The 25847-nt window shown below is 36.1% G+C and overlaps 1 protein-coding gene across 4 annotated transcripts in view; it reads left to right on the forward strand.

The window, feature by feature from the left end:
• Positions 1 to 25847, forward strand: part of LOC115213881 (serine-rich adhesin for platelets) — a 186274-nt gene that overhangs the window by 146745 nt on the left and 13682 nt on the right. For 3 of the 4 annotated variants that reach the window (XM_029782835.2, XM_036504618.1, XM_036504619.1), the window contains 2 exons: positions 5685 to 6065; positions 18872 to 19245. In XM_029782835.2, the coding sequence (XP_029638695.1) occupies positions 5685 to 6065; positions 18872 to 19245 (755 nt within the window). The remainder of the gene's footprint in view (positions 1 to 5684; positions 6066 to 18871; positions 19246 to 25847) is intronic. The other variant, XM_029782837.2, reaches the window with a different exon arrangement.

A 25847-nucleotide genomic window follows, 5' to 3' on the forward strand; every position in this document is an offset into this window, starting at 1 on the left:
CCTTCTTGGAATGTTATTGGGAGCAACTGAATCTTGTGGTAAACATTGCTTTTATGAACCTCTTAAGCTGTGGCTCATCAAGATTTGATCACATTTAAATTTTGATCTAACTGCGTCAGACTCAAATCTTCTTTAATCTATATTATTCATCTACTTTGTGGTGTGTTATGACAGCTCACTTCTTTTATTTTCTACGTACATTAACCAATGCCTGACAAATCAGTTATGTGGTCTCATAACATATTTTGAAATATGGCCTCTTAACCTGCTATAACTATATATCTACTTAACATAGACATAGCAGACAAATCTCTCTCATATCGCACCTTGCCTGTCTTACAAAATCAAGAGATGCATTGGATAATGTGATCTTAGATACACATTGTCTGATAACAAAGCGGGTGGTAACAACTGGAATACCTTTGATCATAGCCCTGCTCTTTCATAGAATGATCTGGTGCTAAACAACAACAGCAACCATCGCCTGTTTAATCCTCTTACCTTCTCAGTTTATTTACACTCAGTCTATGCATGTTTCTGGTTTACATCATCGTTATCCTTTAATGTCTGTTTTCCATGTTGGCATGGGTTGGATACTTTGACCAGAGCCAACAAACTGGGGAGCTGCACCAGGTCCCGGTCTGATTTGACTTGGTTTCTACAGCAGGTTGCTTTTAACATAGCACCAGCATGAGTGTTTTTATGCGGCACTGACAAGAGTGTCACTTGCACAGAACTCTTGTAAGCCAATCCTCGTCAGCAGAGAAAGTGGCCTTAACCCTTCTGCTGTGGAGGACAGGTATCTCAGTCTTTTGTCATCTCATCTTGAGGTCGTCCTTTAGTTTAAATGAAATATTTTCACCTGATATCATCATCACCTTAGTGTTCACTGTTCCTTTCTTGCATGGGTTGGATGAACAATTATTGGGTTGGCAAGAAAGTAATTTCAGTTTTATAGTGTGAAATAAAAATCCTTTTTTTTTTCTCTCTCCATACAAAGAATGAAATTTAATCCTTAATATGTTCTCCATTTTGTTCGATGAACTTTTGCCATCTGGCAACTTCATGATTCCGCACTCATAGAACTTCTGGTCCTTATCAGCCAAAAACTGAAGCAAGTGTGATTTCAGGTCATCATCATCATCGTTTAGCATCCGTTTTCCATGCTAGCATGGGTTGGACGGTTCAACTGGGGTCTGTGAAGCCAGAAGGCTTCATCGGGCCCAGTCAGATCTGGCAGTGTTTCTACGGCTGGATGCCCTTCCTAACGCCAACCACTCTGTAAGTGTAGTGGGTGCTTTTTTCATCATTATTGAAAATCTTACCATTCAAAGAATTTTGCAAACTTTGAAATAAATGGTAATCTGGTGGTGCAAGGTCAGAGCTATTTACTGGATTTGACATCACTTCCCAACCAAGCTCCAATAATTTTTCTTGAGTTAGCAAATACATGTGTGGTCTAGTGCTGTCATGTTGGAACACAATTCCTTTATGATTTGCCAATCCTGGCTGTTTTTCTTTTTGATTGCTTCCTCCAGTTTCATTAGCTGTTGACAGTAAACACCTGAATTGATTGTTTGGTTCCTTCGAAGCAGCTCAATATGCACAACACTTGTAACCCCACCAAATCGACAGCATTACCTTTTTTTGCTGCTATAAGCTTTCGATGTGGTTTGTGCTGGTTCATTGCGTTTGGTCCATGGTCGATATTGATTAATGTTGTTGTAGACAATCCATTTTTCATTACCAGTGATGATTCGTTAAAAAAAAAAAAGAGAGAGGTCAATTTCATTGCATTTGAGATGCCTATCGCAAATGTTGACTTGTGTTAAGTGAATCTCATTCAGTTTATGTGGAACCCAAATATCAAGCTTCTTAATGAGTTCAAGACATTTTAAGTGATTTTCAGTTGTTGTGTGTGATACAATTAACCTCTCTGCAATCTCTTGCACAGTTATATGACAATCAGATTCAGTTATGGCTTTGATTCAGTCATCACCAACTTCAGTAGGTTGACCAGAATGTTGGTCATCTTTGAGTGAAATATCTCCAGAATGGAATTTTTGAAACCATTTCTGACATGTGCATTCTTTTAAACAATGAATACCATAAACTTCACATATCTCTTTGTGAGGCCTCAGCAACTTTCTTGCCTTTATGGAAATTAAAAGGCAAAATATGGCAAAAATGTTTATTTTTGCGCTCCTTGTTAAAATTGACACTGAACTAACAGCTGTAAACAAAATTATGTGCAATTTGCTTCTAAAGTAAGCTAAAAGTAACGGCTGTCAAAAGGAAAAAATCATAACATTGACAAAAGTCATTCAAAAAAATCGTAACTCTATCTATTTGCAATAAACGAAATTACTTTCTTGCAAATCCAATATATAGATACTCCTTCATTGGCTCATGCTGTTGTGTGTTACACAGGTTGGATTTAAAAAAAAAAAAATGTTAAAAGAAAACAGTTTCAGGAGTTGGTACTAAATCCAAAGATGTCACTTGTTTGGGTCCAGCCTGTGTGGTTACCATGTTTACTGTAACAGATTTTAGACAAGTTTGTCCATCCAGGGCCTGTTGATGCATGCAGTTTGCTTTAGATGCTCCAACTGTTAAGATTGTTTCTACTTTAGGCACAAAGCCTGAAAATTGGGATGGGGGAATTGATAGTCAATTGCATCAACCACAGTACACAACTGGTACTTATTTTATTGACACCCAAAAGGATGAAAGGCAAAGTTGACCTTGGCTGGATTTGAACTCAGAATGTAAAGATGGAGGAAAATGCCACTAAGCATTTTGCTTGGTGTGCTAACAATTCTGCCAGCTCACTGCCTTTTCTATTATTATTTTCTGAAGCATTGCTTGTTTGGTTACATTGATACTTTTGATCTCAGGTGATTCCCCCTCACACACCACTACTCCATTGAAGCACTCAGTTTAACTATCACAACTGACAGCCAGAACCATCCATTTTATGTTTGCAAGTTAAGATCATTGTGTACACGTGCACACACATGCACACACAAAATGTACAGATATTTAAATGTGTATACCATCTGAATGTTACCATTTACATATAGTTCTTTAAAAAATAGATAAGTAAATCATTTATCAGTCTTTGTTATAAATTTTCTACACATAAATGTAAATAAAGAAAAAATGTTTATAGATGTTTGTGAGGAAATAAAATTAAAAGTGAACATATATCTGAACAGAGAAGGCAGAGCCTAAATTGATAGAATACTAGACAGAGAGGCAAGAGGTTAGCAGTTCATGTGTTACCATTAGCTTTGAATTGTGACCTTGATGGAGAAACTGCACTCAGCTTTTAAATCTTCCACACAATGTAGTGTAGTTGTTTGCTGTTAACTGAAGTAAGAATATAAAGTAGATAATTTGTTGCATTAGCTTATAGCTTGAGAGAGAGAGAGAGAGAGAGAGAGAGAGGAGAGAGAGAGAGAGAGAGAGAGAGAGACGGGTACTGTTGAGTTACCTTAGATACACTGCTATATAAAGACAGTTATTCAGTGGTGATCCTGTAGATTTGAACAATAAGGAAATATTTTCTGCAAATTTCTTAATGTTGTTCAAGAACATGATTCAATTTATTTATTGCAAAGTGTGTTTTGTTTTATGGATGCAGTCTTTTTCATGTTACAATTTAGCAGCAATAAATTATCTTTTAAATGTTTGCTTTGCTCTAATTTGTACAGCAAATGCTATTTACCACCTAGAGCTTTCACTTTTATCTTTTCATTAAAAACCTATAACGAAGAAAAGAATTGGTTTCATGTAAATTAAAGAGAAGTGAAATTAATGATCAGTCATCGAACATACGCTGTTTGTGCTTGTTGGAAACACTCTATTATGGGAGGAAAGAGAATTATTGTAACCAATTATTAATCTTTGTAAATTGACCATTAGGAAAACTTTAAATAAGAAATGCAGTTTGTCATTATTAATTCCATAAGATTGTCTCACCTCTCATTATATGCACAGAAATATCTGGAAACATTTTGATATATAATTAGTTGAACACAACAGAACGAAAATATTTTCATTTTTATTTTGCTACAGTTTAGATTCTTTATTTGATAAATAATGGTTCTTCTGTCCTAACACGATGATATTGAACTGTCAGACAAAACGTTAGCATTTATGACTACAAACTCTGAACACTTTACTAGAATATTTCTAAAAATCAAACGACAGTGATTTATTCTTATAACAATCTAGCATTTTTCCATGGTATTACTATTGGATTGTCGTCTCTGCTCACTGCAATTAGCTTTTCCTCCTAATTAATCTAATGGCATAGTCGTGTAACAGCAACTTGCATATATAAGGATGTGATGCCCGCACATACAATGTCTACATTCCGTTCATCATCCATTGCGGAACAGCTGTGATGTTTAATCACAAATTAGCCTCTGTGTGATTGTGAGAGAGAGCGTGTATGTGTGTGTGTGTGTTGTGGTGTTGGTGAAGGGTTACACATGCACAAACTTGTCTTCCAATTGTTTTAGAGGAAGAGAATGTACCACCAAGGTGCATGATGTCCAAGGGAGGTAATTCAGGCAACCCCCTCCTCCTCTATAAACACGAAGTAAATTATAGTGCTTGCATGGAATAACTATTAAATATTACATTATTCTGATTTTGTGTTTTTTTTCTCTCTCCATAATTGAAAGTTTCCTTGTATTGATTTGAAAGTAAATCTCAAATAAAACAGTAGAGACCTAACAGAATATCAAAAGAAAAATCAACAATTTTTATAATCAGGGAAAAATTTGTCTGAAGAACATTAAATTGGTCTTCATAAAATAAAAATCAAATACAAATCTAGAAGCGTGTGTGTATGTGTGTGTGTGTGAGAGAGAGAGAGAGAGAGAGAGAGAGAGAGAGAGAGAGAGAGAATGACATCAGTAAATTTCAAACAACTGAAATACCTCTTGGTGATCCAATAGCAGGTTGTACAACACAGACTGTTGCAGATCATCATCACAGCTAGCCATAAACTGCAGACTAAAACAAAGACATAGTCTCTTAAACAGAATGTTATAAAGCATCTCCAATTGATCTGACTTAATATTCTGTGCACACTGGCTCGGTTGTTCTCAAACTGTTGTGTAATTTCTGTATTGCAGCGGCAATGCAGTTATTTAGTGATTGGATATTCCTATTTATTTGTCCATGGTTTTCATCTCTTTTATTAATTCACTGTTTTGACAGCAGCCACAGGGAAAGAAGTTGGTGGGGAAAAGTTATTTGTTTTGTAATAACATATACCATCTTAGATAATATATTTGGAAAATGTAACAATCTATTTCAGTGTGATAACCTGACTTTTCTTTCTCTATTTTTCTCTTTTTTTCCTTCTTTGAAAATCCTTTGATATTTTCATACCTCACAATAAAATTGTTACTTGGATGATAAGTAAATGAAAATGAAAATAAAGAAATAGTTGACAGATTTTTCTGATATTCAGGAGAAAAGGTCTAGCCAGTCTTATGTTACTATTGACTTTTCAAGACAAATATATTTATATATACATATATATATTATTATTTTTTTTTTTGCGCACATTTAATCCAAGTTTCCATGGATTACCAGCTTCAAAAATTATCGTCAAATGGTGGTCACCCATTGTGTTGTTGTTGTTGTTTTTTTTCTTCTTACAGTATGTGGAGGAGGTGGAGGTGGCGGGGGAGAGGGAGGAGAAAGTTTAGCCAGTACTGATAGTCAATCTCAGGAAGTCCTAGTCCAGCAGCTGCCTGTGACCACATCTCCCGTTTTGCAGCTGCAGCAGTCGAATGGGGAGCAGCCGGTTCAGGTGGCTGGTACTGAATCCAAAGATGTCACTTCCTTGGGTCCAGCCAGTGTGGTTACCATGTCCAACGTGACAACTTGTAGTTCGATCTCTGCGGTTCCCAGAACTTTACCAGCCAGCACGGACGGAGGTGATACTGTAAAGGAAGCAGCAATTCCCATAGCAAGCACCCCAACTGTGTCAGACATCCCTGGCAGACGAAATATCAGGCAGGCTTTGCGACCTAAGCGATGTAAATATTCCAATTATTTCCATTTTTTTCTCTTTGATCTTTTGTGACTGTGAAAAGAACCAGCAAACTCATGCTTTATTAAACTTTTTACGCGTTTGTTTATCTTTTGCCCCAGGTAAAAAAAAAAGAAAGAAAAAGAAATTCCTTAATTTTTTTTTATTTATTAGTTTTTTTCCTTCCCCATTTATTGTGGTTGAAATGTTTGATTCTAATCATGATTAACAGACATTGGTTGTTATTTAGTTGGAATGTAGTTTGGCTTGCTGATAATGCACTGGAATCTTGCACATTAAATCTATTGTTCTTCCCCTCCCCTCCCACTTTTGCCTATCCTTCTATCTCCACCTGTCTGTCTGTCTCCCTTCTGTTGGTTTAGCACTTGCAGAGAGATAACAAGAACTAACATCTTATGCAGTATGTTATGAAGCTTAGAATATCTAAATTTTTTTTTTTTTTTGTTGGTTTGATACATGCTTGCACACAGAGATTTTTTTTGTATGCATATGTCCATGCACATGCTTAGGCAACTGAGTGCATGCACACATATTCACATACAAAGTGTCTGTAATACCTGGGAGTAACTATGCTCATTTCTTATAGCATGCACTCACATACACTTAGCAAAACTATGTAAACTAATGCAGTTTAGATGGTTTTTTGCAAAGTTAGATATTTATTATCAAGTGAGACTTGTTTGAAAATAGATTCTGGTAAGATTATTATGCATGATTTAAACCTATCAGTCAGCTGCTTATGATGTGAATTTATTGCTGTTGTGTTTCTTTGGAACCATAAATGGCACTGTATTTGTTTATAACCATTTTGTTAACAAACATGAGCTGTTCCACCAGAAACTAGCCTAAGCTTCTAAGTTGAATTTCCCATGCTGTTGTTTTTGTTGCTCTTTGTTATGCTATTTATTCTATGCTGGTCTGTTATTTCAGTATTCATCTTGAAGGCACAGGCATAGCTGTGTGGTTAAGAAGTTTATTTTGTAATCACATGGTCTTGGGTGCAGCCCTGACTGTGTGACACCTCGGGACAAGTGCCTTGTGAATGAAATTCGTTGAAGGAGATTGTATTAGAGCCTGTTGTGTGTGAGAGAGAGAGGAGAGAGAAAGTTGTCATTTTCTGCTTTGCACAAGATTGTCTGAGGAGGGTGGAGAAACCAATGTCATGTTTGCTTTGAAGTTTAGCTTGTAATTTCCTGAATCTGTCAAAACCTACTTGATGTTCTTTATCTCATCTCACTTTACCATCCTTACTGATCCCACAACAAACATTATGCTTGTAGAGCACTCCCCATGTTCATCATTTTCATCACTAATTCCAGTCTACAGAAGTTGAAGCTGATTCACAACATAGCTGTTGTTACCTTCCCATCTTGGGGCATCTGTATAAACTCTAGTTTAGTTTTAAGACAACTAAAACAATGATACAGAAAGCCAATATGTTATCATATAATAGATCTTGAGAAAATGTCTCATTTCACTAGGGTGCTTCACCATTAAGCCATTTGGTCAGTGCTATCTCCAGCCTTGTATAAATGTGTTTGAGTTTCATTTCCTCAAGCTTCCAAAAGTTTCTGTATAACAGAATCAACACAAATACGAATTTGTTGTTTCATGTGAAAATGTACTACAAATCAGACATATAAAAAGAAGAAAAACATTGCAGAAATTATTTATGTTGGAGCTCAGAAAGTCTAGCCTTGCAGATAGAATTTAGAAACACTTACGGCCTCAGCTGTTGAATGAAACCTGCCCAATTTATGTCAGTATGAATAACAACAATAACAATACTAAATTGTAGAATAACTCAAACTTATTTTAGTACAGAACATTTATATGAGAAAATATAAGAGAAAGTGAAGTGTCCACACAGCCCTGGGTGGTGTCAATTTTGGTTGTTCTTGAATGTATTGCTCTTTTGGGAATGCTCATTTTAATTATCCTTCCCCCTCCTCAGTACTGTCCATCCGCTACTTCTACCCATTAGATGTTATTTCTCTTGCTTGCACATATTTTATTTGTATGCATGAGGAATTTAAAGATAGATTTCATTTTCAAATTCTATTATTTGTTTTCACTGGTTATATTTTTCCCCTCTTCTGTTGCTCGCAAATAACAGAAGTTTAAGATTTCCAGTAAACAGGCAAGGCTTGTATGCTGCATTCTGGTGCTTAGCACATATTGAAAGCAATATGTAGATAGTATTAATAGCATTTAGCCACCACTGACCTCAAACTTTGCAAGTATTATTGCTCTACTGCATCTGTGTTAGATTCTAAAAGTTGTTTTGTAGCTGATAACAAAAAAAAAAAAGAGTTTATATAAAATGATTTCTTAGCTGAATTTATCCATTGTAAAACAGGGTTACAAATTAAGTTTAAACTATATCCTTTAGTTAATTCTCAAGTATTTGCTTAGCAATGAAGTTAAAAATTCTTCATTTATTATTATTATTATTATTATTATTATTTTTTTTTTTTTTTTTTTAAAAAAATTTTTAACTTTTTTTTACTCTGCTAACAGAATATTTTGACCATTATAATTTAGAGAAAGATGGGGACAGAATTTTCCATCAAAATATTTAGTTAAAGAAAGAAGGATAAAGACAGGAAAATCTGCTCAGCTGTCAAACTTTTCTCAAGTCCCAAAGACAGACAAATTTCATTTAATTCTTTCTGGTACTAATGAAGCAGTCTTAACTTTTGCTTTTGTAGCTCCCTTTTAATATCTTAAGAGGAAAAGCAAAAGTGATCGTAAATCTAAACCATTGACTGCAAGCTCTACTGTTGTTATTTAGTAATTCTGGCCCAAACGTGGTCCATTTACTTGTTTGTTTACTACCCTTGCTATAAGTGTAGATAAGACTTCTACTTTTGGATAGTGAACAGTAGAAAGGGCACCAACTTATAAAGGTGAGGTTGTGTGGTTATGAAGTTTGCTTCCCAACTCTTTAGTCTTAGGTTCACTCCCATTGCACTGCACCTTCAGCATGTGTCTTCTAATATAGCCCTGGGCCAACCATAACCTTGCATGGATTTGGTAGATGGAAACTGAAAGCCTGTTTTGTGTGTGTGTGTGTGTACTTAGCCAAGTATCTTCCACTATAGCCCTGGGCCAACCAAATCCTTATGAGTGGATTTGACAAATGGAAACTGAAGGAAGCCCATTGTGCATTCATGCATGTTTGTGTCTGTCTTGGCATTGTGTGATGATTGTGAATGAGCATCATTGTCATACAAGCAATGTTATTCATTTCCTGTCTTCCCAAAGTGAAATATTACCTTGCTTGGAAATGAGTTGGCAATAGACAACTTCTTGTTATGGAAACGTGGACATTAAATTATGATAATGATGATATCCAAAGTTCTAAAACTCTACCATTGCTCCTGAACAGCATGAAAGATTGAATGCTAAAGAAGAATGGGTAAACCTAGTCATTATTTTGTTATATATTCTGAAACACTAAATACATTGATTAGCAATAATCATAACATTGCTTATTAAATCAGATATCAAATATGATATCTCTGTATTCTTTCCAATCAGATGTTGATGTTTTTACTATTTAGTCATTTGATGCTTAGCATGTGAAATGTTTGTATGTGTCTGAAATGAATGCTCTTTTGTGAACTCAGTATTAAAATTAGATATTAGTTCTTATTTTTAGAATATTCCATAAGGAAAATTTGGCAGCCTGAATTATTGAGTTTGTCTTGTCATTCAGTTTGTCACTCTTTTTATGGCACTGTGAATTGATGAGAAGTACATGCAGTTATGAATTCAGTTAATTTACTAGTGTGTCATAATCTTTATATTATACTAAAACTCAAAGTTTGTCTGTTTTCCTGCCATTCAATTAAGATGATCAAGATTGCAAGTAAAATAGTCATTTCCCCCTTTAAGAAAAAAAAAATCAAGTTGAAAATGTTGACACTTCAAAGAGTCGGCCCAGCGACCACTGTCTGTCCTTTTTTCTTCTCTTAATCATTTATACAACTTTCAAGTGTTATAGACTGAAAGAGAAATTTTCCCTATATTTTTTTAATCACAGGTACTTGATTTTTTTTTTTTTTTTTTTCTTAAAGGGGAAAATTAATATTTTATCTAAAATAAAATATCAATCTTTATCATCTTAATGAAAAGGCAGAAAAACAGACAGTGAGACTATCTCTTTATAGACAATCAGTTGCAACGGGAGGAGTTGAATCTCATAAAAATGGAAAAAACAACAACAAATGGATTGTGTCGTATGAAATTCTTTTAAAAGAATTCAAATGCCTCTGCAACATTGAAATCGTTACCGCAGTGAGGTCAGTTAAGTACATCATCAAGTTCATGCTGAAAGGAAATGACTAAACAGCCATCCAAATAAACAATGATAACAAAATTACTCAATACCTAATGAATTGGTATATTGGACCATCCCAAGCAGTTGCATCCATTTTAAGATTTTCAATTCTTGAAAGAGCATCTGCAATAGTGAAACTGCAAGTTCATCTACCAGATGAACAAAGAATATTGCTCAGAAATAATGAAGATATATATGGTTGTCAGTGAATGACATATGAGAACAATATTGATGGGATTTTTTCCATTATGCATCAGTGATGACTTTGAAAAGCATTATTTTATGCTGAAGTACCCATGTATTTCACTTGGAACAGTAGTAACAAAGAATGGCAAAGAAGAAAGCGAAGAAAAAAAGTTGAAGGCCATTTCAACATTTTCAAAGAAGAAACACTTGGTTGTGTTTATGTTGTCACACCAAAGGCAGGAGAACTATATTATTTAAGAATTTTATCATAAGAAGTTTGAAATAGTATTTTTTCCTTTGCTGCCGTTCATTAACATTTTCAACTTGGAGTGGTTGTGACCCAACAGGTCACGGCGGGTAGATCTAGTTTTTGTTTAAAAGAAGACACATCATCATCATCATCATCATCACTGTTTAACATCTGTCTTTCATGCTAGCAAGGGTTGGATAGTTTGATAGGAACTGGCAAGCCAAAGGACTGTGCCAAATATTCCGACATGGTTTCTACAACTGAGTGCTTTTTTAACATGGTACCAGCATCAGAGAGAACACCATTGGTATTATATAATTCAGTTGTTCAAATTAAGTTTAAAAAAACAACTTTTAAATTCCACTATTACTAAATAGTAGTAGTAATAATAATAATAATAATAATAATCATAATAATAATAATAATAATATAATTTGCTAGGAGATGGTGTATTCTTGTACATTTTTATTTATTTATTTATTAAATTTGGGTCTGTCTATGTTTCAGCAGAATTCAGAATATAAGTAAATGTATAAATGTTTTGAGGGTTTTTTTTTTTTTTTTTTTTGTGTGGACATACAAAAATTAAGGTATGTATGTGGAATCAGTGTGAGAAATCATCCTCTTCATCATCTATCTGCTTTTCATGCTGTCATGGGTTGGATGGCTGTCACTGTCTAAGTTCTTCACAGTGGCTCTTCTCTTCCTAGACTGATTGTAGGACCATATCCTACTTGCACACTTCAGCAGTTTTGACTTGGTTTCCTTTCACCATCCAACCTCCAGAGTGTACTTGGTGTATTTCATTTAGGCACAAGCACTTGAGATCATTGTTATCACCTCCATCTAACATTCATGTTCCATGCTAGCTTGAGTTGGACATTTTGCTAGAATTTTAACAAGTGCAAGGACTGCATCATGCATCAGAGATGTATTGTAAAATAGTGTAAATTAATCCAATTCGTTTCTAATTTAGTTTAGGTAGAAAATAAAGATAGCAAGGTTTGAAATTGTTACCAGTTTATGTGGTGGGTTCTGTTGATGGCACCAAGCTTAGTTGTTAATAACTGTTATTTTAACAGTATTGAGATTTCATCAACACTTGACTAGTATATTAAGAAAATTTGTTTGTTTTTGACAGTTCACAATAAATAAACTTTGAGGTGTTTTCCATTATTTATATATGCAAAAATCTGTGGATGATACAAAATAATTGCAAAAATTACTTCTTTAAAGGAATTTGCCCTTGCAGAACTAGAAAATCAACTTCACAGAAAAGCCTGATTTAAATACTTGTTTCAGTATTGCAGTTACATGTGTATTTTGTTGAAGGTAACCTTCTCAGGACAGTAGTTGATCTCTTTGTAATGACAAACTGAGGTCACTTCAGATAGATTAAGTCTTTGTGTGTGTGTGCGCGCGCGCGCATGCACTCACGTTGGTGGAGTAGTACAACACATATGCAAGTGTACCTGTGTATGCTTCCTTTTGCACTGCCAGATACAATAATATTGCTTCTTTTATACAAATAATGACAATAATAATAATAATAAATTTCTAGGTTTTATTTTGCCTTGTTTATAGAACTGACTGGATCTTTTTATATTCTTATGACTGGGAGACTAGTGCTAAGAGAGAGGTGGAGGATATACAACATGTCCATAAAGTCCCTATCTATTTTAATGAAGCAACGTTAAAACTACATCAAAGATATATAATTATAGAATGAAAGATAAGTAATACCGTTGGAAAAGTTTCGAGGTTCAAGTTCAGCATGGCAGTCATCAGTATCCCTTGCACTGGTATGTTTGTGCCACAGGATTTTCCAAAAAATGTCCTTAAAATTATTTGCAGCATTTCGTACATGTTCGTGTGAATTCTCCAGAGTCGTAATTCTTGTTTGGTTGGCTTGCAATTCGAGAAAGTCACAGGTAAAGAAAACCAAAGAAGCTAGATTTGGGCATTTAGATGGCTGTCATCTATTATTCTCATATCTCTTTTCATCAATTTTGAAGCAGCTCATGTAGGTATTCTTGAATAATTGGGGAATAATTTTGTTGAAATGAATCAATGTTAATTATCTCATCTGCAGTTAACTATAGCTCAAAGGATTTTGCTGTAAAATGGTAAGCTAGATAGATCCTCTAATTGGGTAAAGAAGGGAAAAAAAGTTCAGTTATCTTACATTTTGTTATACCCATCTGAGCATTATCTTTAGACAAGTCCCTTTCATATTGTTGGACAAAGTCCTTTGGATGTTCATCTGTCCAAATGTGATGATTTGCCTTCTCACATGTACAGAACGTCATTTCATCACTGCAAATAGTGTTATCCGTTAAATTTTCACAGTGGATGTGATCTACAAAATCAGTACTTGCTCACACGCTTTGCAGTGAAATTTCTTCGTGTAAATTATGTCAGTGCAAATGATAGCTGTTTTTACACAGTTTGAGAATTTTATGTATTAATGGCTTTGTGAAAGTGAGTTTGTGTTCTGTTGCAAGAATATTGGAGTAAGAATTGTCATTGACAATTCAACTCACTGTATTCATAATATCCTCTGGCAATATAGGGTTGTCTACTTTTTTTTTTTTTTAAATATCATGTACAGAACCTGTTCTTTTAAAATTGCTCACTAGTTCATATATCATTGTGTGTGTGTTGGTCCAGCTTTGTTAAATCTCTTTGCAAACATATCTAATGTTGGTAGATATTTTTGTTATATTTGCGAGATATTTACTGCTATAATCTTTCTCTGTATGTCTGTCTGTCTGTCTCTCTCTCTCTCTGCATGGCTTGTAACGTCAGCACATACCCTAGTAATCTTCCAAGTGCATCCTGTAATTTTCAATTTGTGGTGCTATTTTAGCCTCAAAAAGTTCAAGATTTTGAATTATGTATAAATGATGTTTGGGATTTTGATTGTGTGTGTGTGTGTGTGTGTGTGTGGTGTGTGTGTGTACATGTACAGTTGAAAATCCTTTATCTAAAATCTGAAATCTTTTGGAGTAAGAGAGGTGCCATAAATAGAAAATTCCAGAAAGCACTCAGAAGGTCTCAAGGAAGCATACAGTTGTTATATATATGGTTATATTTACAAGTAAATATAAAAGCTTGAAGAAATGTGTAAGTCTTCTATTACCAATGTATCTCAAATGCAAAACCAACTATAAATCGTAGCTCATTGTGTGTGTGTGTGTTTTGAGCTACTACTTATAGCTGGATTTGTATTTAATAGAAAACTTATATATATATATATATATCATCATCATCATCGTTTATTGTCCATTTTCCATGCTAGCATGGGTTGGACAGTTCGACCGGCATCTGGGAAGCCAGGAGGCTGCACCAGGCTCCAGTCTGATCTGGCAGTGTTTCTACAGCTGGATGCCCTTCCTAACGCCAATCACTCTGTGAGTGTGGTGGGTGCTTTTTATGTGCCACTGGCACAGTTGCCAGGGGAGGCTGGCAATGGCCATGATCGGTTGGTGCTTATATATATATATATTTACTTTTTCACTTGCAAGTATCCAATTTGGTTGGTTATAAGTTAAAGATTTACTCTGGTGTAATGGTGCATCATTGTCTTGATTACAATGAATGTGTTGTGTGTGGTCTTTGGAGTTGATCCCTATTACCGTCAGTCGGTTGTTCTATCTCTCTGGAAGTGGAGATGATTTCAAAAAATCCAAGACTATATCTTGTATGGTATTTAATACCATATAAGATATATTCATCTTTGTTGTTCAAAAATTAGCCATTGGCCACCCTGGTTTTTGTTTTCTTTTTCTTTTAGTACATTTTGTTTCATTTATGCAAATTACCTATGCTTTAGATGTATTCTGCTCTTCTTTGTTTATGTGTAAATATCTTTTTCTGCTGGAGACAAGGCAGAGCAAGTGCTGAGATGTCATACCTACTGAGGTAAAAACAAATGTCCACAACTGTTCTCTTGTTTCCAGACAGTCAGACTGTCTTTTCTTTTCATGGCATTTTGGTTTTTGGGGAAATCCTTGACTCTTGAGATTATCTCCCCCTTCTCATTTGGTGTGGCCATGAATTACCACCAAGCAATTATTCTGCCTTCTCTGGAGACTAGAGCTGATTTCAATATATTCAAGATTATATCTTGTCTGGTACTTAACATATCCTTTCTATGTCTTTGTCCAAATACATGCCTCTGGCCACTGTGAATCATTTCTCTTAGCTCATTTTCATTTCACTTATGTATAATTGTGTGTACACACATGCAAAATCATGTGCAATTGTGTGTGTGTGTATGCATACATACATGTATGTATATACTTAAACATATAATGTTTTATCCGGAAATTGTAGTTATCAGTTGATGTACTATAACATTGCATTAAGATATAGTTGGTTGGTGTTTAATTTTCTGCTAGAATGGGTGTTAACTAATTTTTATTTGCCAATATCAAGTTCTGTCCTGAAGGTTTATTTGTTGGGGTTTTTTTTGTTTTTAAAACTAAAGCAATAATATTTCAGACTAAGTTTTTGTATTTTTAAAATTTTATTTTCATTTCGCATTTTATTTGTCTGGATAAGAAGAAGAGCAGGCCATGTTGCTTCAGTTTCCATACCACAGAAGCGTTATTCATTTCCAGTTATTAATAATTATATAACCATTATTGGATAGAACCCATAATATCAATCCAATATCTTTTCTATATCTAGTCTGTGACTATAGCTACGTCCAACATCATATCACTAGTGTCAGACTATATTTTGATATTTCAGTGATGTGCTTTGCTTGATAGCGATATCAATTTTATCAAACTGCAGAATCAGTTGGTTTTCATTTGCAGTATCAGAGTACTGGCTGTTTTGAGATTTTAATCTTTTGATATAGGCTAGAGCAGTACCTTCTTATAACTGGTTTGGTATTTCCCAGTGTTAAATACAAATGCTGCTTATGTAACCTTTGCACCCCTCCTTCCTATTGGTGTTGATAAAGGCCAGTAATGCACTAGGCTTATATCTTATAAACTTTGGCCAGTACAAGCTAGCTCTATGCATGTTTGACCCTTTAGCATTCAGATTACTCTGTCAAACGTAATGTTTATTTATTCACATTGTTTTCAATTAACCAGGCATTATTTCATAGCTTTGAGATTTTGATGGTTTGATAGTTTATTTTTAGAATAGAATTGTAGGGTAGATGTGAGTGGTTGGATCTGACTGGTTTGAACTTAAAACGGATAGAACATTTAGGCTGGATACACCCAGTTTACATGCTAAAGGGTTAACAGAGGGCGATATTTTACAACTCATTTTATTGAAGATTGTTGAAGTAAATAAAGGCTTGAATCTTAAAATATCTGAAATCCTTCTATAGTTGTAGATTTTCTTACCTCTTCATCTACCATACACTGTCAGGCATGGCTGTGTGGTTAATAAGTTTTCTTTACACCCATCTGATTTTGGGTTCAAATCCATTCATCGCTTCTGTACAACACCTTGGGCAAGTGTCTTCTACCTCACCTTAATTTGACCAATATTTTGGGAATGAAATTTGATAAGCAGGAGTTACTTGTCTTCCTACAAGCAAAGCTTGTATGTTCAACTAGCTGGGCATTATAAGCCATCCAACCTCTGCTGGCATGGAAAAATGCAGATGTAAAATAAAGTTTTTGATATATTTTTCTCAGTGTATGTTAGTGAAGGATATAAACATTGATTGGAAAACTGAAAAAGAACCATGTTTTCTGAACAAAGTCCTTTGCAATATTTGCTTTACACTGAGTTACACTCCCTCCCTTGTCACTCTCATTATTGGATATACAATGGATAAGGGATTAAGGTCATTCAAAACCTGTAACCACTGACATGGTTGTTCACGATTTGACAACTTATAGGTGTAGGCATGGCTGTGTGGTAAGAAGTTCGCTTCCCAGCCTCATGGTTCTGGGTTCTGTCCCACTGCATGGCACCTCGGGCAAATATCTCCTACTATAGCTTTGAACCAACCAAAGCCTTGTGAGTGGATTTGGTAGACAGAAACTGTAAGAAGTCCATTGTGTATGCATGTGTGTGCGCACCCACTTGTCAGTTGGGTGTTTGTGTTTTTACGTCCCTATCAATAGAATAAGTACCAGATAAAAAAAAAAAAAAGAAAGGTTTGGTTTATTTGACTAAAATTCTTTTAGGCAGTGTCCCAGGATGGCTGCAGTCTAATGGCTGAAACAAAGTGAATATACAAATTGTCATTTCCTCCTCTGCATGGTTGCATTTCTGTGATTTTGCTAGAATTCAATATTCAACATACAATAGACGGACACACTTTCTACACTTGCTTTCACTGCAACCAGCATCAAAGTGTATGATTGTGTGTGTTGAGATAGAAACAAAGAGTTAGCATGGTCTTACTGCTTTGCTGTATCTCTTACAGTTGTTTATCATTAAAAGTTGTACTGAGGCTATTTTCTTTTACTTGATCCTGTCATTTGACAGTGGCCACCCTGGGGTACCCCCTTAAAGGGTTTAGTTGAACAAATTGACCCTAGTACTTTTAATTTTTTTTTATGGTCACTACTTATACTATTACACTCCTTTGCTGAACTGCTAAGTTCAGGGATGTAAACAAACCAACACAAGTTGTCAAGTGCTGGAAAAGACGATCACACACACACAAAATATGCTTCCTTCCATGCAGTTTCCAGCTATCAAGTTCACTCGCAAGGCATTGATCAGTGCAGGGCTAGTAGGAACACACTTGCTGCACAGTGGGATTGAACCCAAAACCATGTGTTACAAGGCTTCTTAGAAAAGCACCAAACATTCACTTGGCCACTCCATGTCATATGTCTACTACAGCAAAGCTGAGTTCAGTCCATAGCATCTAGACCCTAACTCAAGAATTACCTAGGTTTCATTTATTTATTTATAAGTTAAGCCATTAGCTTTGAAAAAATAAATAAATAAATAAAAATAGGTTGTAGATTTTCTGTAGACTCAAGTAATAGATGCATATAGTATGATATTGCTGGGTTTTGTGACCTGAAATGATCGTTATCTTCTTTCATTATAATGCAGCCTGGTTAGTCAATTATTGTATAATGTCTTGGAATCTGTTTGGATCATGTATTTTATTTAGACCGAGGACTACCAATCTTGAAGCTTTATATATCTATAATGGTGAGATTATTACTAAGCTGTTGGCTTTAGTGTCCTTTTCTTCTGACAACAGCATTGCTTTTGTTATGTCTTCTACTGTTACATCAAATACTGTCAAATAGGCAACACTTTATGTTGGAAGTGGTGCTGTAATACAGACTGTGGTTTCTTGATAAAATTGTCCATTTCAATTAATTTTTTTCAACCCCAGTTGATTCTATGAATGTTTGTATTATTATACATCTGCTTTTCAGCTGTTCTCTAGAAATAGAGCTAAATCTACTAAATGTGTGTCTTTACTATAATGTGTGTGTGTGCATGAATGTTATACAATGTTCAGCAAAAGGAAAATGATGGAATGTATGCTGCTCTCACTGAGTGTTGTAAGTGAATGCAGTTCTGATTTTGTTATCAAGCTGATGTTTGGAACATAGATTAACATGAAACTTCAATGAAAATTTTAATTTCTATCACTTTGGAAACAGAAAAGTTTGTATCATAGAACCAAGGGTGGTCTCAGACAGGTTTGTATCAAAAGGGTTTATATGAAGTGAATTAGATGACTGCATATGACATTTGTATTGAGAAAACTTCATTTGCAGATTATGAGGTTTACATCCTGTTGGAAACATTTTACTGTATGTGCTAATAGAAAATACCTCTGCGGAGAAGACTTTTGTTTTATCTACAGGAACGCTTTATTTCCCACAAGTCTAATGTTACAAGAACCCAAGATAAATACTGACCATTTGTGGTATTGTAATTTGTAATAGGTCTAATAACCACTGTCACAACTTTTTGAATAATTATTATATTTACTAATTATATTTGCAGCTACATGTGATTAATGTTTTCTCTTCTTTTGTTCTCATTGCAGATGAAAAACTTAATAAATTTCCTGAAAAAGTCAACTGTAGTAGTGGTACCGGTCATCGTAGCATGTCGTTATCATCTTCATTATCATCCTCTTCCTCATCTTCATTATCATCGTCCTTGTCCGTCACTTCTAATCATGTGAACTCCCTGGCAGACAGCAAGACCACTGTTGCTGGCACAACGATTATCAACAGCTGCACAACATCCCCTGCTGCTGCTGCTGCTGCTGCTATGGCAGCCACCGGTGCAGGGAGTAGCCACCGGCATGCCACTCGGGCTTCCCTTGTTGGAGGTGGCCACTCTTTGCAGGGTGTGCTAAGGCCACAGCAGACAATGAAAGAGATCTTGGCCAGTGTTCCTGGTGTCAGTAAAAAGGTAAGATACTGCATAAATAAATATACTCTTTTTCCTAACCTCAAGTATTAGTTTAACTGGTAGGTTTCTGGATCATCATTGTCATCCTCCTCCTCCTCATCATCATTTAACATCTGTCCTCCATACTGGTTTGACTGGATCTGATGCATTAGAGGACTGTGTTGTACTCCAGTCCAATGTTTATTTTAGCATGGTTTCTACAGCTGGATGCCCACCCTAACACCACCCTCCTTACAGCATGTACTGAGTGCTCTTTTCATAGCACCAGCACCAGTGAGGTCACCATGTAACTTGCATGACTAAAGATACCTCTCAATTGAGCAGAAGTGTGGTTGAAAGGAATGCCTTTATGCTAGGTTCTGATAGGCTAAAGTACAAAAGAAGGGATAGAAGTAGTCTTCTTGTTGTAGGGGAAGTAGATCATTGCCTCACATTATGTAAGTGTAAGCAGATGTAATCGAGGTGGAAATTGCTAAAACCAGCTAAATATACATTTTTTTCTTTTGCAAACAATTCTCTTGTATTTAACTAAATGTTGCTTATTTTATCTTTAGGACAAAACTAGCTCAGTCAGATTTGGTTTAGAAAGCAAACCAAACAATTAGGTTAAACAATGTCAAACATTTGAAATTCCTCTTAAAAAAACATAAAAACCGAGTGCTTGAGTACTGATGAAAACTTCAGTCCTGGATGGTTTAATTTGATTACTGTTGTGGTCAAGTTGGCATTGAAATAAGTAATCAATAATGTACTGTTCTTTGTGGTCAGTAAATAGACCAGTTCTGATTTATTGGATCAGTGCCAATATTTGAATTGTCTATAGTGATGATCAGAGGAGGTCTCCTTGATCAGAGCTGACGTAGCCATTGTAACTGTGGCAGCAACATCATTACACATTGCAGCCAAATTGTATTTTTGGCAACACTTTTATTTTGTATTACAGAAAAAATATTTTAGGAAATTTTAAATTCTATCAGAGGGTCTTTATCAAGTTATAAACACAAGGCAAAATAGCATTAAACATGATATGAGGGAGCACTCTGTCGGTTACAACGACGAGGGTCCCAGCTGATACGATCAACGGAACAGCCTGCTCATGAAATTAATGTGCAAGTGACTGAACAATCCACAGACACAACCGTACCCCTAACATAGTTCTCAGGGAGATTCAGCGTGACACAAAGTGTGACAAGGCCGACCCTTTGAAATACAGGTACAACTCATTTTTGCCAGCTGAGTGGACTGGAGCAACGTGAAATAAAGTGTCTTGCTCAAGGACACAACGCATCGCCAGGAATCGAACTCACGACCTTACAGCCGTGAGCCGAATGCCCTAACCACTAAGCCACACGCCTTCACAAACATGATATAACATGATATAACCACTGTGTAATCGACTGACTGTTGTTTGCCACACATGAAGGCTTGACATCACTGAGATCATGTTGGTGATGTCATTTGTTCCCCCCTTACCATTCTTCTCAGTCTAACAGCAGTCCATCATTGATATCTGTGTACACTACAGGTTGCTTTCGATGTCTTCCCAGGGTCTTTAGGTGATGGCAAATGCTGATCACCATTTTCTACAACTATATTTTATGCATCACAAGTGATCAAACACCCACAGATGTCCTCACCTAGCAAACTTCTTTTCGCCGAAGTCTCATTCTGACTCTGGTAAGGGTTACTAACTGAAAATTTAACCAAGCACATTCATTTAATGTGTTATTTCAAATGAGGTTGTTTAAATCTGAGCACACAGGCACCAAGTTTAGGAAGTAGTTCCTTGGAATTTTCTCTAAGAGACGGGACTTGTGTATTGTCAATAAGAATGTCAGTGTCATTATCGTTCATCATCATCATCATCGTTTAATGTCCGCCTTCCATGGGTTGGGTGATTTTGACTGAGGGCTGGTGAACCAGACGGCCGCACCAGGCTCCAATCTTGATCTGGCAGAGTTTCTACAGCTGGATGCCCTTCCTAATGACAACCACTCCGAGAGTGTAGTGGGTGCTTTTTACGTGCCACCGGCCTGGTAGTAAACATTTCATGAGTTTTATTGCCCACATAGCATTTCTTGAGTTTTGTTATTGAATTGAGGAATATTTAAAAAGTATTTTTTGCATATGAATTTCGTGTTTGGTTACAGTTCTCTCTTTACACCCGTGTATTGCTTCTGCACATTATGTATGCATATATTGAATACTTTATAAACTAATGTTTATCAGAGCTCATTAGGTTTAATTAATATTTCATTTGAATAAGGCAGCAAGCTGGCAGGGTCATTAGCACACTGGACAAAATGCTTAGCAGCATTTCAACCGTCTTTACGTTCTGAGTTCAAATTCTGCCGAGGTCACCTTTGCCTTTAATCCTTTCAGAGTTGATAAAATGAGTACCAGCTGAGCACTGGGGTCGATGTAATTGACTTACCCACTCCCCCAGTATTTCATTTGAATACTCTAAAAAAATTTTATCGGTTCATTAATCTTTTTGTTGTCATACTTCAAATTAAACAGTGTCTGCCAACTACACTTCTGTAAGGTCAAAGTAATGTCTGTTTTTCTTTTAGGACTGCAATAGTCTAATAGATGTGTTTGTGAGGGTCTGTTGCTCCATGTCAGAGTAAATATTTAGAAAATATAATAAGAAAAAATTCAATTATTCAGTTTCTGATGGTATCATTTGGTTGATAATATAAGTCAGTGGTTCCCAAAGTGGGCGGTATTGACTCCCTGAGTGTGGTGGAAAGTTTTAAGGGGGCATTGAAGAAAATTGGGTAGCAATTTGTGTAAAAACAAAATAATGGGTTTGTTAGGTTAGTTTTATTTGTGAAATACAGTTGCTTTGAATTTGCTTCAGAAAGTGGTCTATGTTTGTAAAGGTTAGTTGAGGTATGAGCACCAGGAATGTGGCCTGGGTGTCAAGGGGGCAGCAGCCCGAAAGATTTTAGAAACCACTGATAAAAGTGAGAAACTGAAAATGAAACTTTTCTGAATGTTACATATATGAGAATATATTGATGTGGATTGCTTCTAAAGATTACCACACTTGCCAACACATACACATACACACGCTTATTTATGTAGGTCTCCAAAACACCTTATTTAAACGTTGTTGTAAGTTGTGTCTCTGTGTGCTCATGCATGTGTGTGTCTATATTTATGAGACCTTTTTATGTAGAAATTCTGTCATTGGCGCTCATTTTACAGAAACAACAATCTTCTCATCAATAGTGTTAGAGGTGACATAACCGAACACTCCTTAACTCCTTCAATTCATCCCTCCTTTTTAATTTACTCACTGCTAACAACTCACACCCAAATGGCATATGCTAGCTAGTAATTTATGCACACACACACTACTGATGCTCCTTCCTCTTGACATCACACACAACTGACACTCTGATACTTACTGATGTAACAACTAACATATTACTGATGATTCATTGCATTCTCTTCCTAACAACTCATGGTATTGCCACTCCCTCTATTATGTCTCATACTGCTGACACTCCCTTCAAGAACTCACATTCTACTCATGCACTGCTGATACTCTTCAGCACGATGCCAGTTGTGTGTGAGCTGTTGTTATAGAAGGTATCAGCTTATCGACTTGCATCTGTAATAGCTTCTAAATCACATCTTGGCTAACAACACTAGATAATGGTTGATAACAACATACAACTAATAATATTAGATGACAGTAACCAAGTGGGACCATAACCCGTGGCCTATGCCAGAGGTGTAACCAACCCACTTATGCGTACTTTTCCTTCAGTGGACACTAAACTCTACTTGTGAAGACCTGTTGAGGCAAGTGAAATAAAAATCAAAATAAAATCAAATTCGCCAGTGGAGCGCTATGGGCACCATCTGAGTGTGATCGCTGCCAGAGCAGCTGACTAGCTTCCGTGCTGGTGGCATGTAAAAAGTGCCATTCAAACGTGATCGTTACCAGCATCGCCTTACTGGCACTAGTGCTAGTGGCACGTGAAAAACATTCGAGTGAGGTCGTTGCCAGTGCCGCTTGATTGGCTTCTGTGCAGGTGGCACGTAAAAAACACCACTTGAGTGTGGCCGTTGCCAGTACTGCCTGACTGGCCCTCGTGCTGGTGTCACGTAAAAGCACCCACTACACTCTCAGAGGGGTTGGCGTTAGGAAGGGCATCCAGCTGTAGAAACTCTGCCAGATCAGATTGGAGCCTGATGCAGCCATCTGGTTCGCCAGTCCTTCGTCCAACCCATGCTAGCATGGAAAGTGGACATTAAATGATGATGATGATGATGAGTCAACAACATCATACAATAAAATATTGAAATTGGTTTGTTATATAATCATCATCATCATCATCATCATCGTTTAGCGTCCGTTTTCCATGCTAGCATGGGTTAGATAATTGAGTAAATGCTAATGCTATGAGAAAGAGGCAAGGGCTGTGTATACTAGTGTAAAAGTTGAATATTTAGACCAGATGTTTAGGCTAAAAATTAGGGGTTGACTATTTATATAGATATTTCTTTAAAGGAAAGTGGGGAAATATTAGAGTAATTACAGTAACAATATCAATAATTATCCAGTATTCACATCAAAACTTTGTAGCTCTTGTGTTTTATCTCCATCCCTTGTACTCAATTTATTAACTTTGTCAAAGTCAAATTCATCAATAGTACTATGTAGGTAGCAGTGCTGAATTTTTGTCACTAATTCAGCACTGTCTAAGGCTGTGAATGTCAAATAGAAATTTGAATTGCGCTATAACTTTTAGAAATTTCAAACACAAAGGTCTATTCAAATCTTACAAAATCACACTGTTCATCATTATTTTCAACTTATCATCTCAATCAGCAGGCAGCTTTTGTGCAGTTTTCATTCTCTGCCAATGTGTTAAATCGTCTCGTTATACGCATCTTGTGCACTTGCTTTAAACTAGAAAGCTAAGTTCACTTTGTGCAATACAAGGAAAATACCAGATTTTTAGGTTAAAAAAAAAAAAGTGAAGGTGATTTTGATTCCTCTTCTCTGGAGATTTGAATAGCTCCATGAGTTACATATTTTCCTTCTTGATGATTTACAAGTACTCACTTCAGCAACATCTTGCAAGATATTGGTTTTTGTCATGTGTGTGAAGTTAATTCAATATCTCATACAAACTTTCTCAGACCACTAACTTCTCTAACAGCCACACAGTTGTCTTCTCGGTGACTTTCAGTTTGAATGACACCTGTATAATTGTCTTCCTGGGAAGCATATTTGCATAAAATAACAAATTTAAGGCCAAAACTGCACAACTGTATTCTGCAAGTGTCACAAGGGAACTAGAATTAAGAGCTCACCTGTCTAGTGAGTCACTGATTCAACTTTAACCTGACCTTTGTACAGTCTTTCAGACCTCTGTAGCTGATAGAAAGAATGAAACAGCAAGATTTGGAAATTATAACATCACTGCATTGAGAAGGATTGCTTATCATTTAACTAGTCACACTGCTTCACGTTTGTTTATTATTATAAACCATAGGCTGATGAAGCATTGTGTACTGTTTATTGTGTGCATACATCAATGACTGATGCATCTGGGTACATCTTCAGTGATATGCCTGGTATCATCAGGTGTTTCAGGTCTTTCAACATCATACACCCTCCTCCCGGTGACCCAGCAGGGGCTGATCAGACCCCAGCTTGTGCCTAGATATGGCCCTCCTCTTTTGATCCACAGCCATCTTAAGGCCGTCTCTGCTGCATTTGTGGTACTGTGGATGGCCTTCCTCCTTCTCACTCCCTCGATACCCAAACTGCTGAAGGCTCTGGTCAGGAAATGGGCTGCGAATCCTCTGCATCCAACTTCCACTGAACATCCAATTGTTCAGAAATATGGTAATTAGAAATGGTGTGTCCACGCAGTTATTTGGATAATGGATGTGATGAATCCAGCCACCTGATGTTTTTGTGAACTGTACATTAAAATGTATCAAAGAGGAAAATTTATTTTTTCATTGTAACATTTTATACATAAAACAATCTTTTTTTTTTTTCTGCGAAAAATGTAAGGTCAATTACCTCGTTTGCAAAGCAGTCCAGGGGAACTAACTCTTAGCAAATTATTTTGTAGATTTATATCCGTTATGTTGGTATATTTTAGCTCGACAGTGCATCAAGTCTTTGTGAATGTTGCTTGGATAGGATACAAATTTATGACAAGTACGTTTCTCAGTTGTGCATTAAATAGATAGTACAACATTAAGAGACATTGAACATGGGCTTTTTTTCTTGTTTTTTAAATCAGGTAATACTCTATGCTATTCATATGTTTCAGGAAAGAATATAGTAGAAAGATTTGATGTTACTAAGGTTATTGATTGGCTGAATCTTCAGACTATCAGACAGAATGTCTTGCAGTAATTCTCCTTACTCTTTACTCTTATTTGTTTCAGTCATTTGACTGTGGCCATGCTAGAGCATCGCCTTTAGTCGAGCAAATCGACCCCAGGACTTATTCTTTGTAAGCCTAGTACTTATTCTATTGGTCTCTGCTGAACTGCTAAGATATGGGGTCGTAAACACACCAGCATTGGTTGTCAGGCGATGTTGGGGGGGGGGGACA

This window comes from Octopus sinensis, linkage group LG7 (genome assembly GCF_006345805.1).
Source record: "Octopus sinensis linkage group LG7, ASM634580v1, whole genome shotgun sequence".
Taxonomy (NCBI): Eukaryota; Metazoa; Mollusca; class Cephalopoda; order Octopoda; family Octopodidae; genus Octopus; species Octopus sinensis.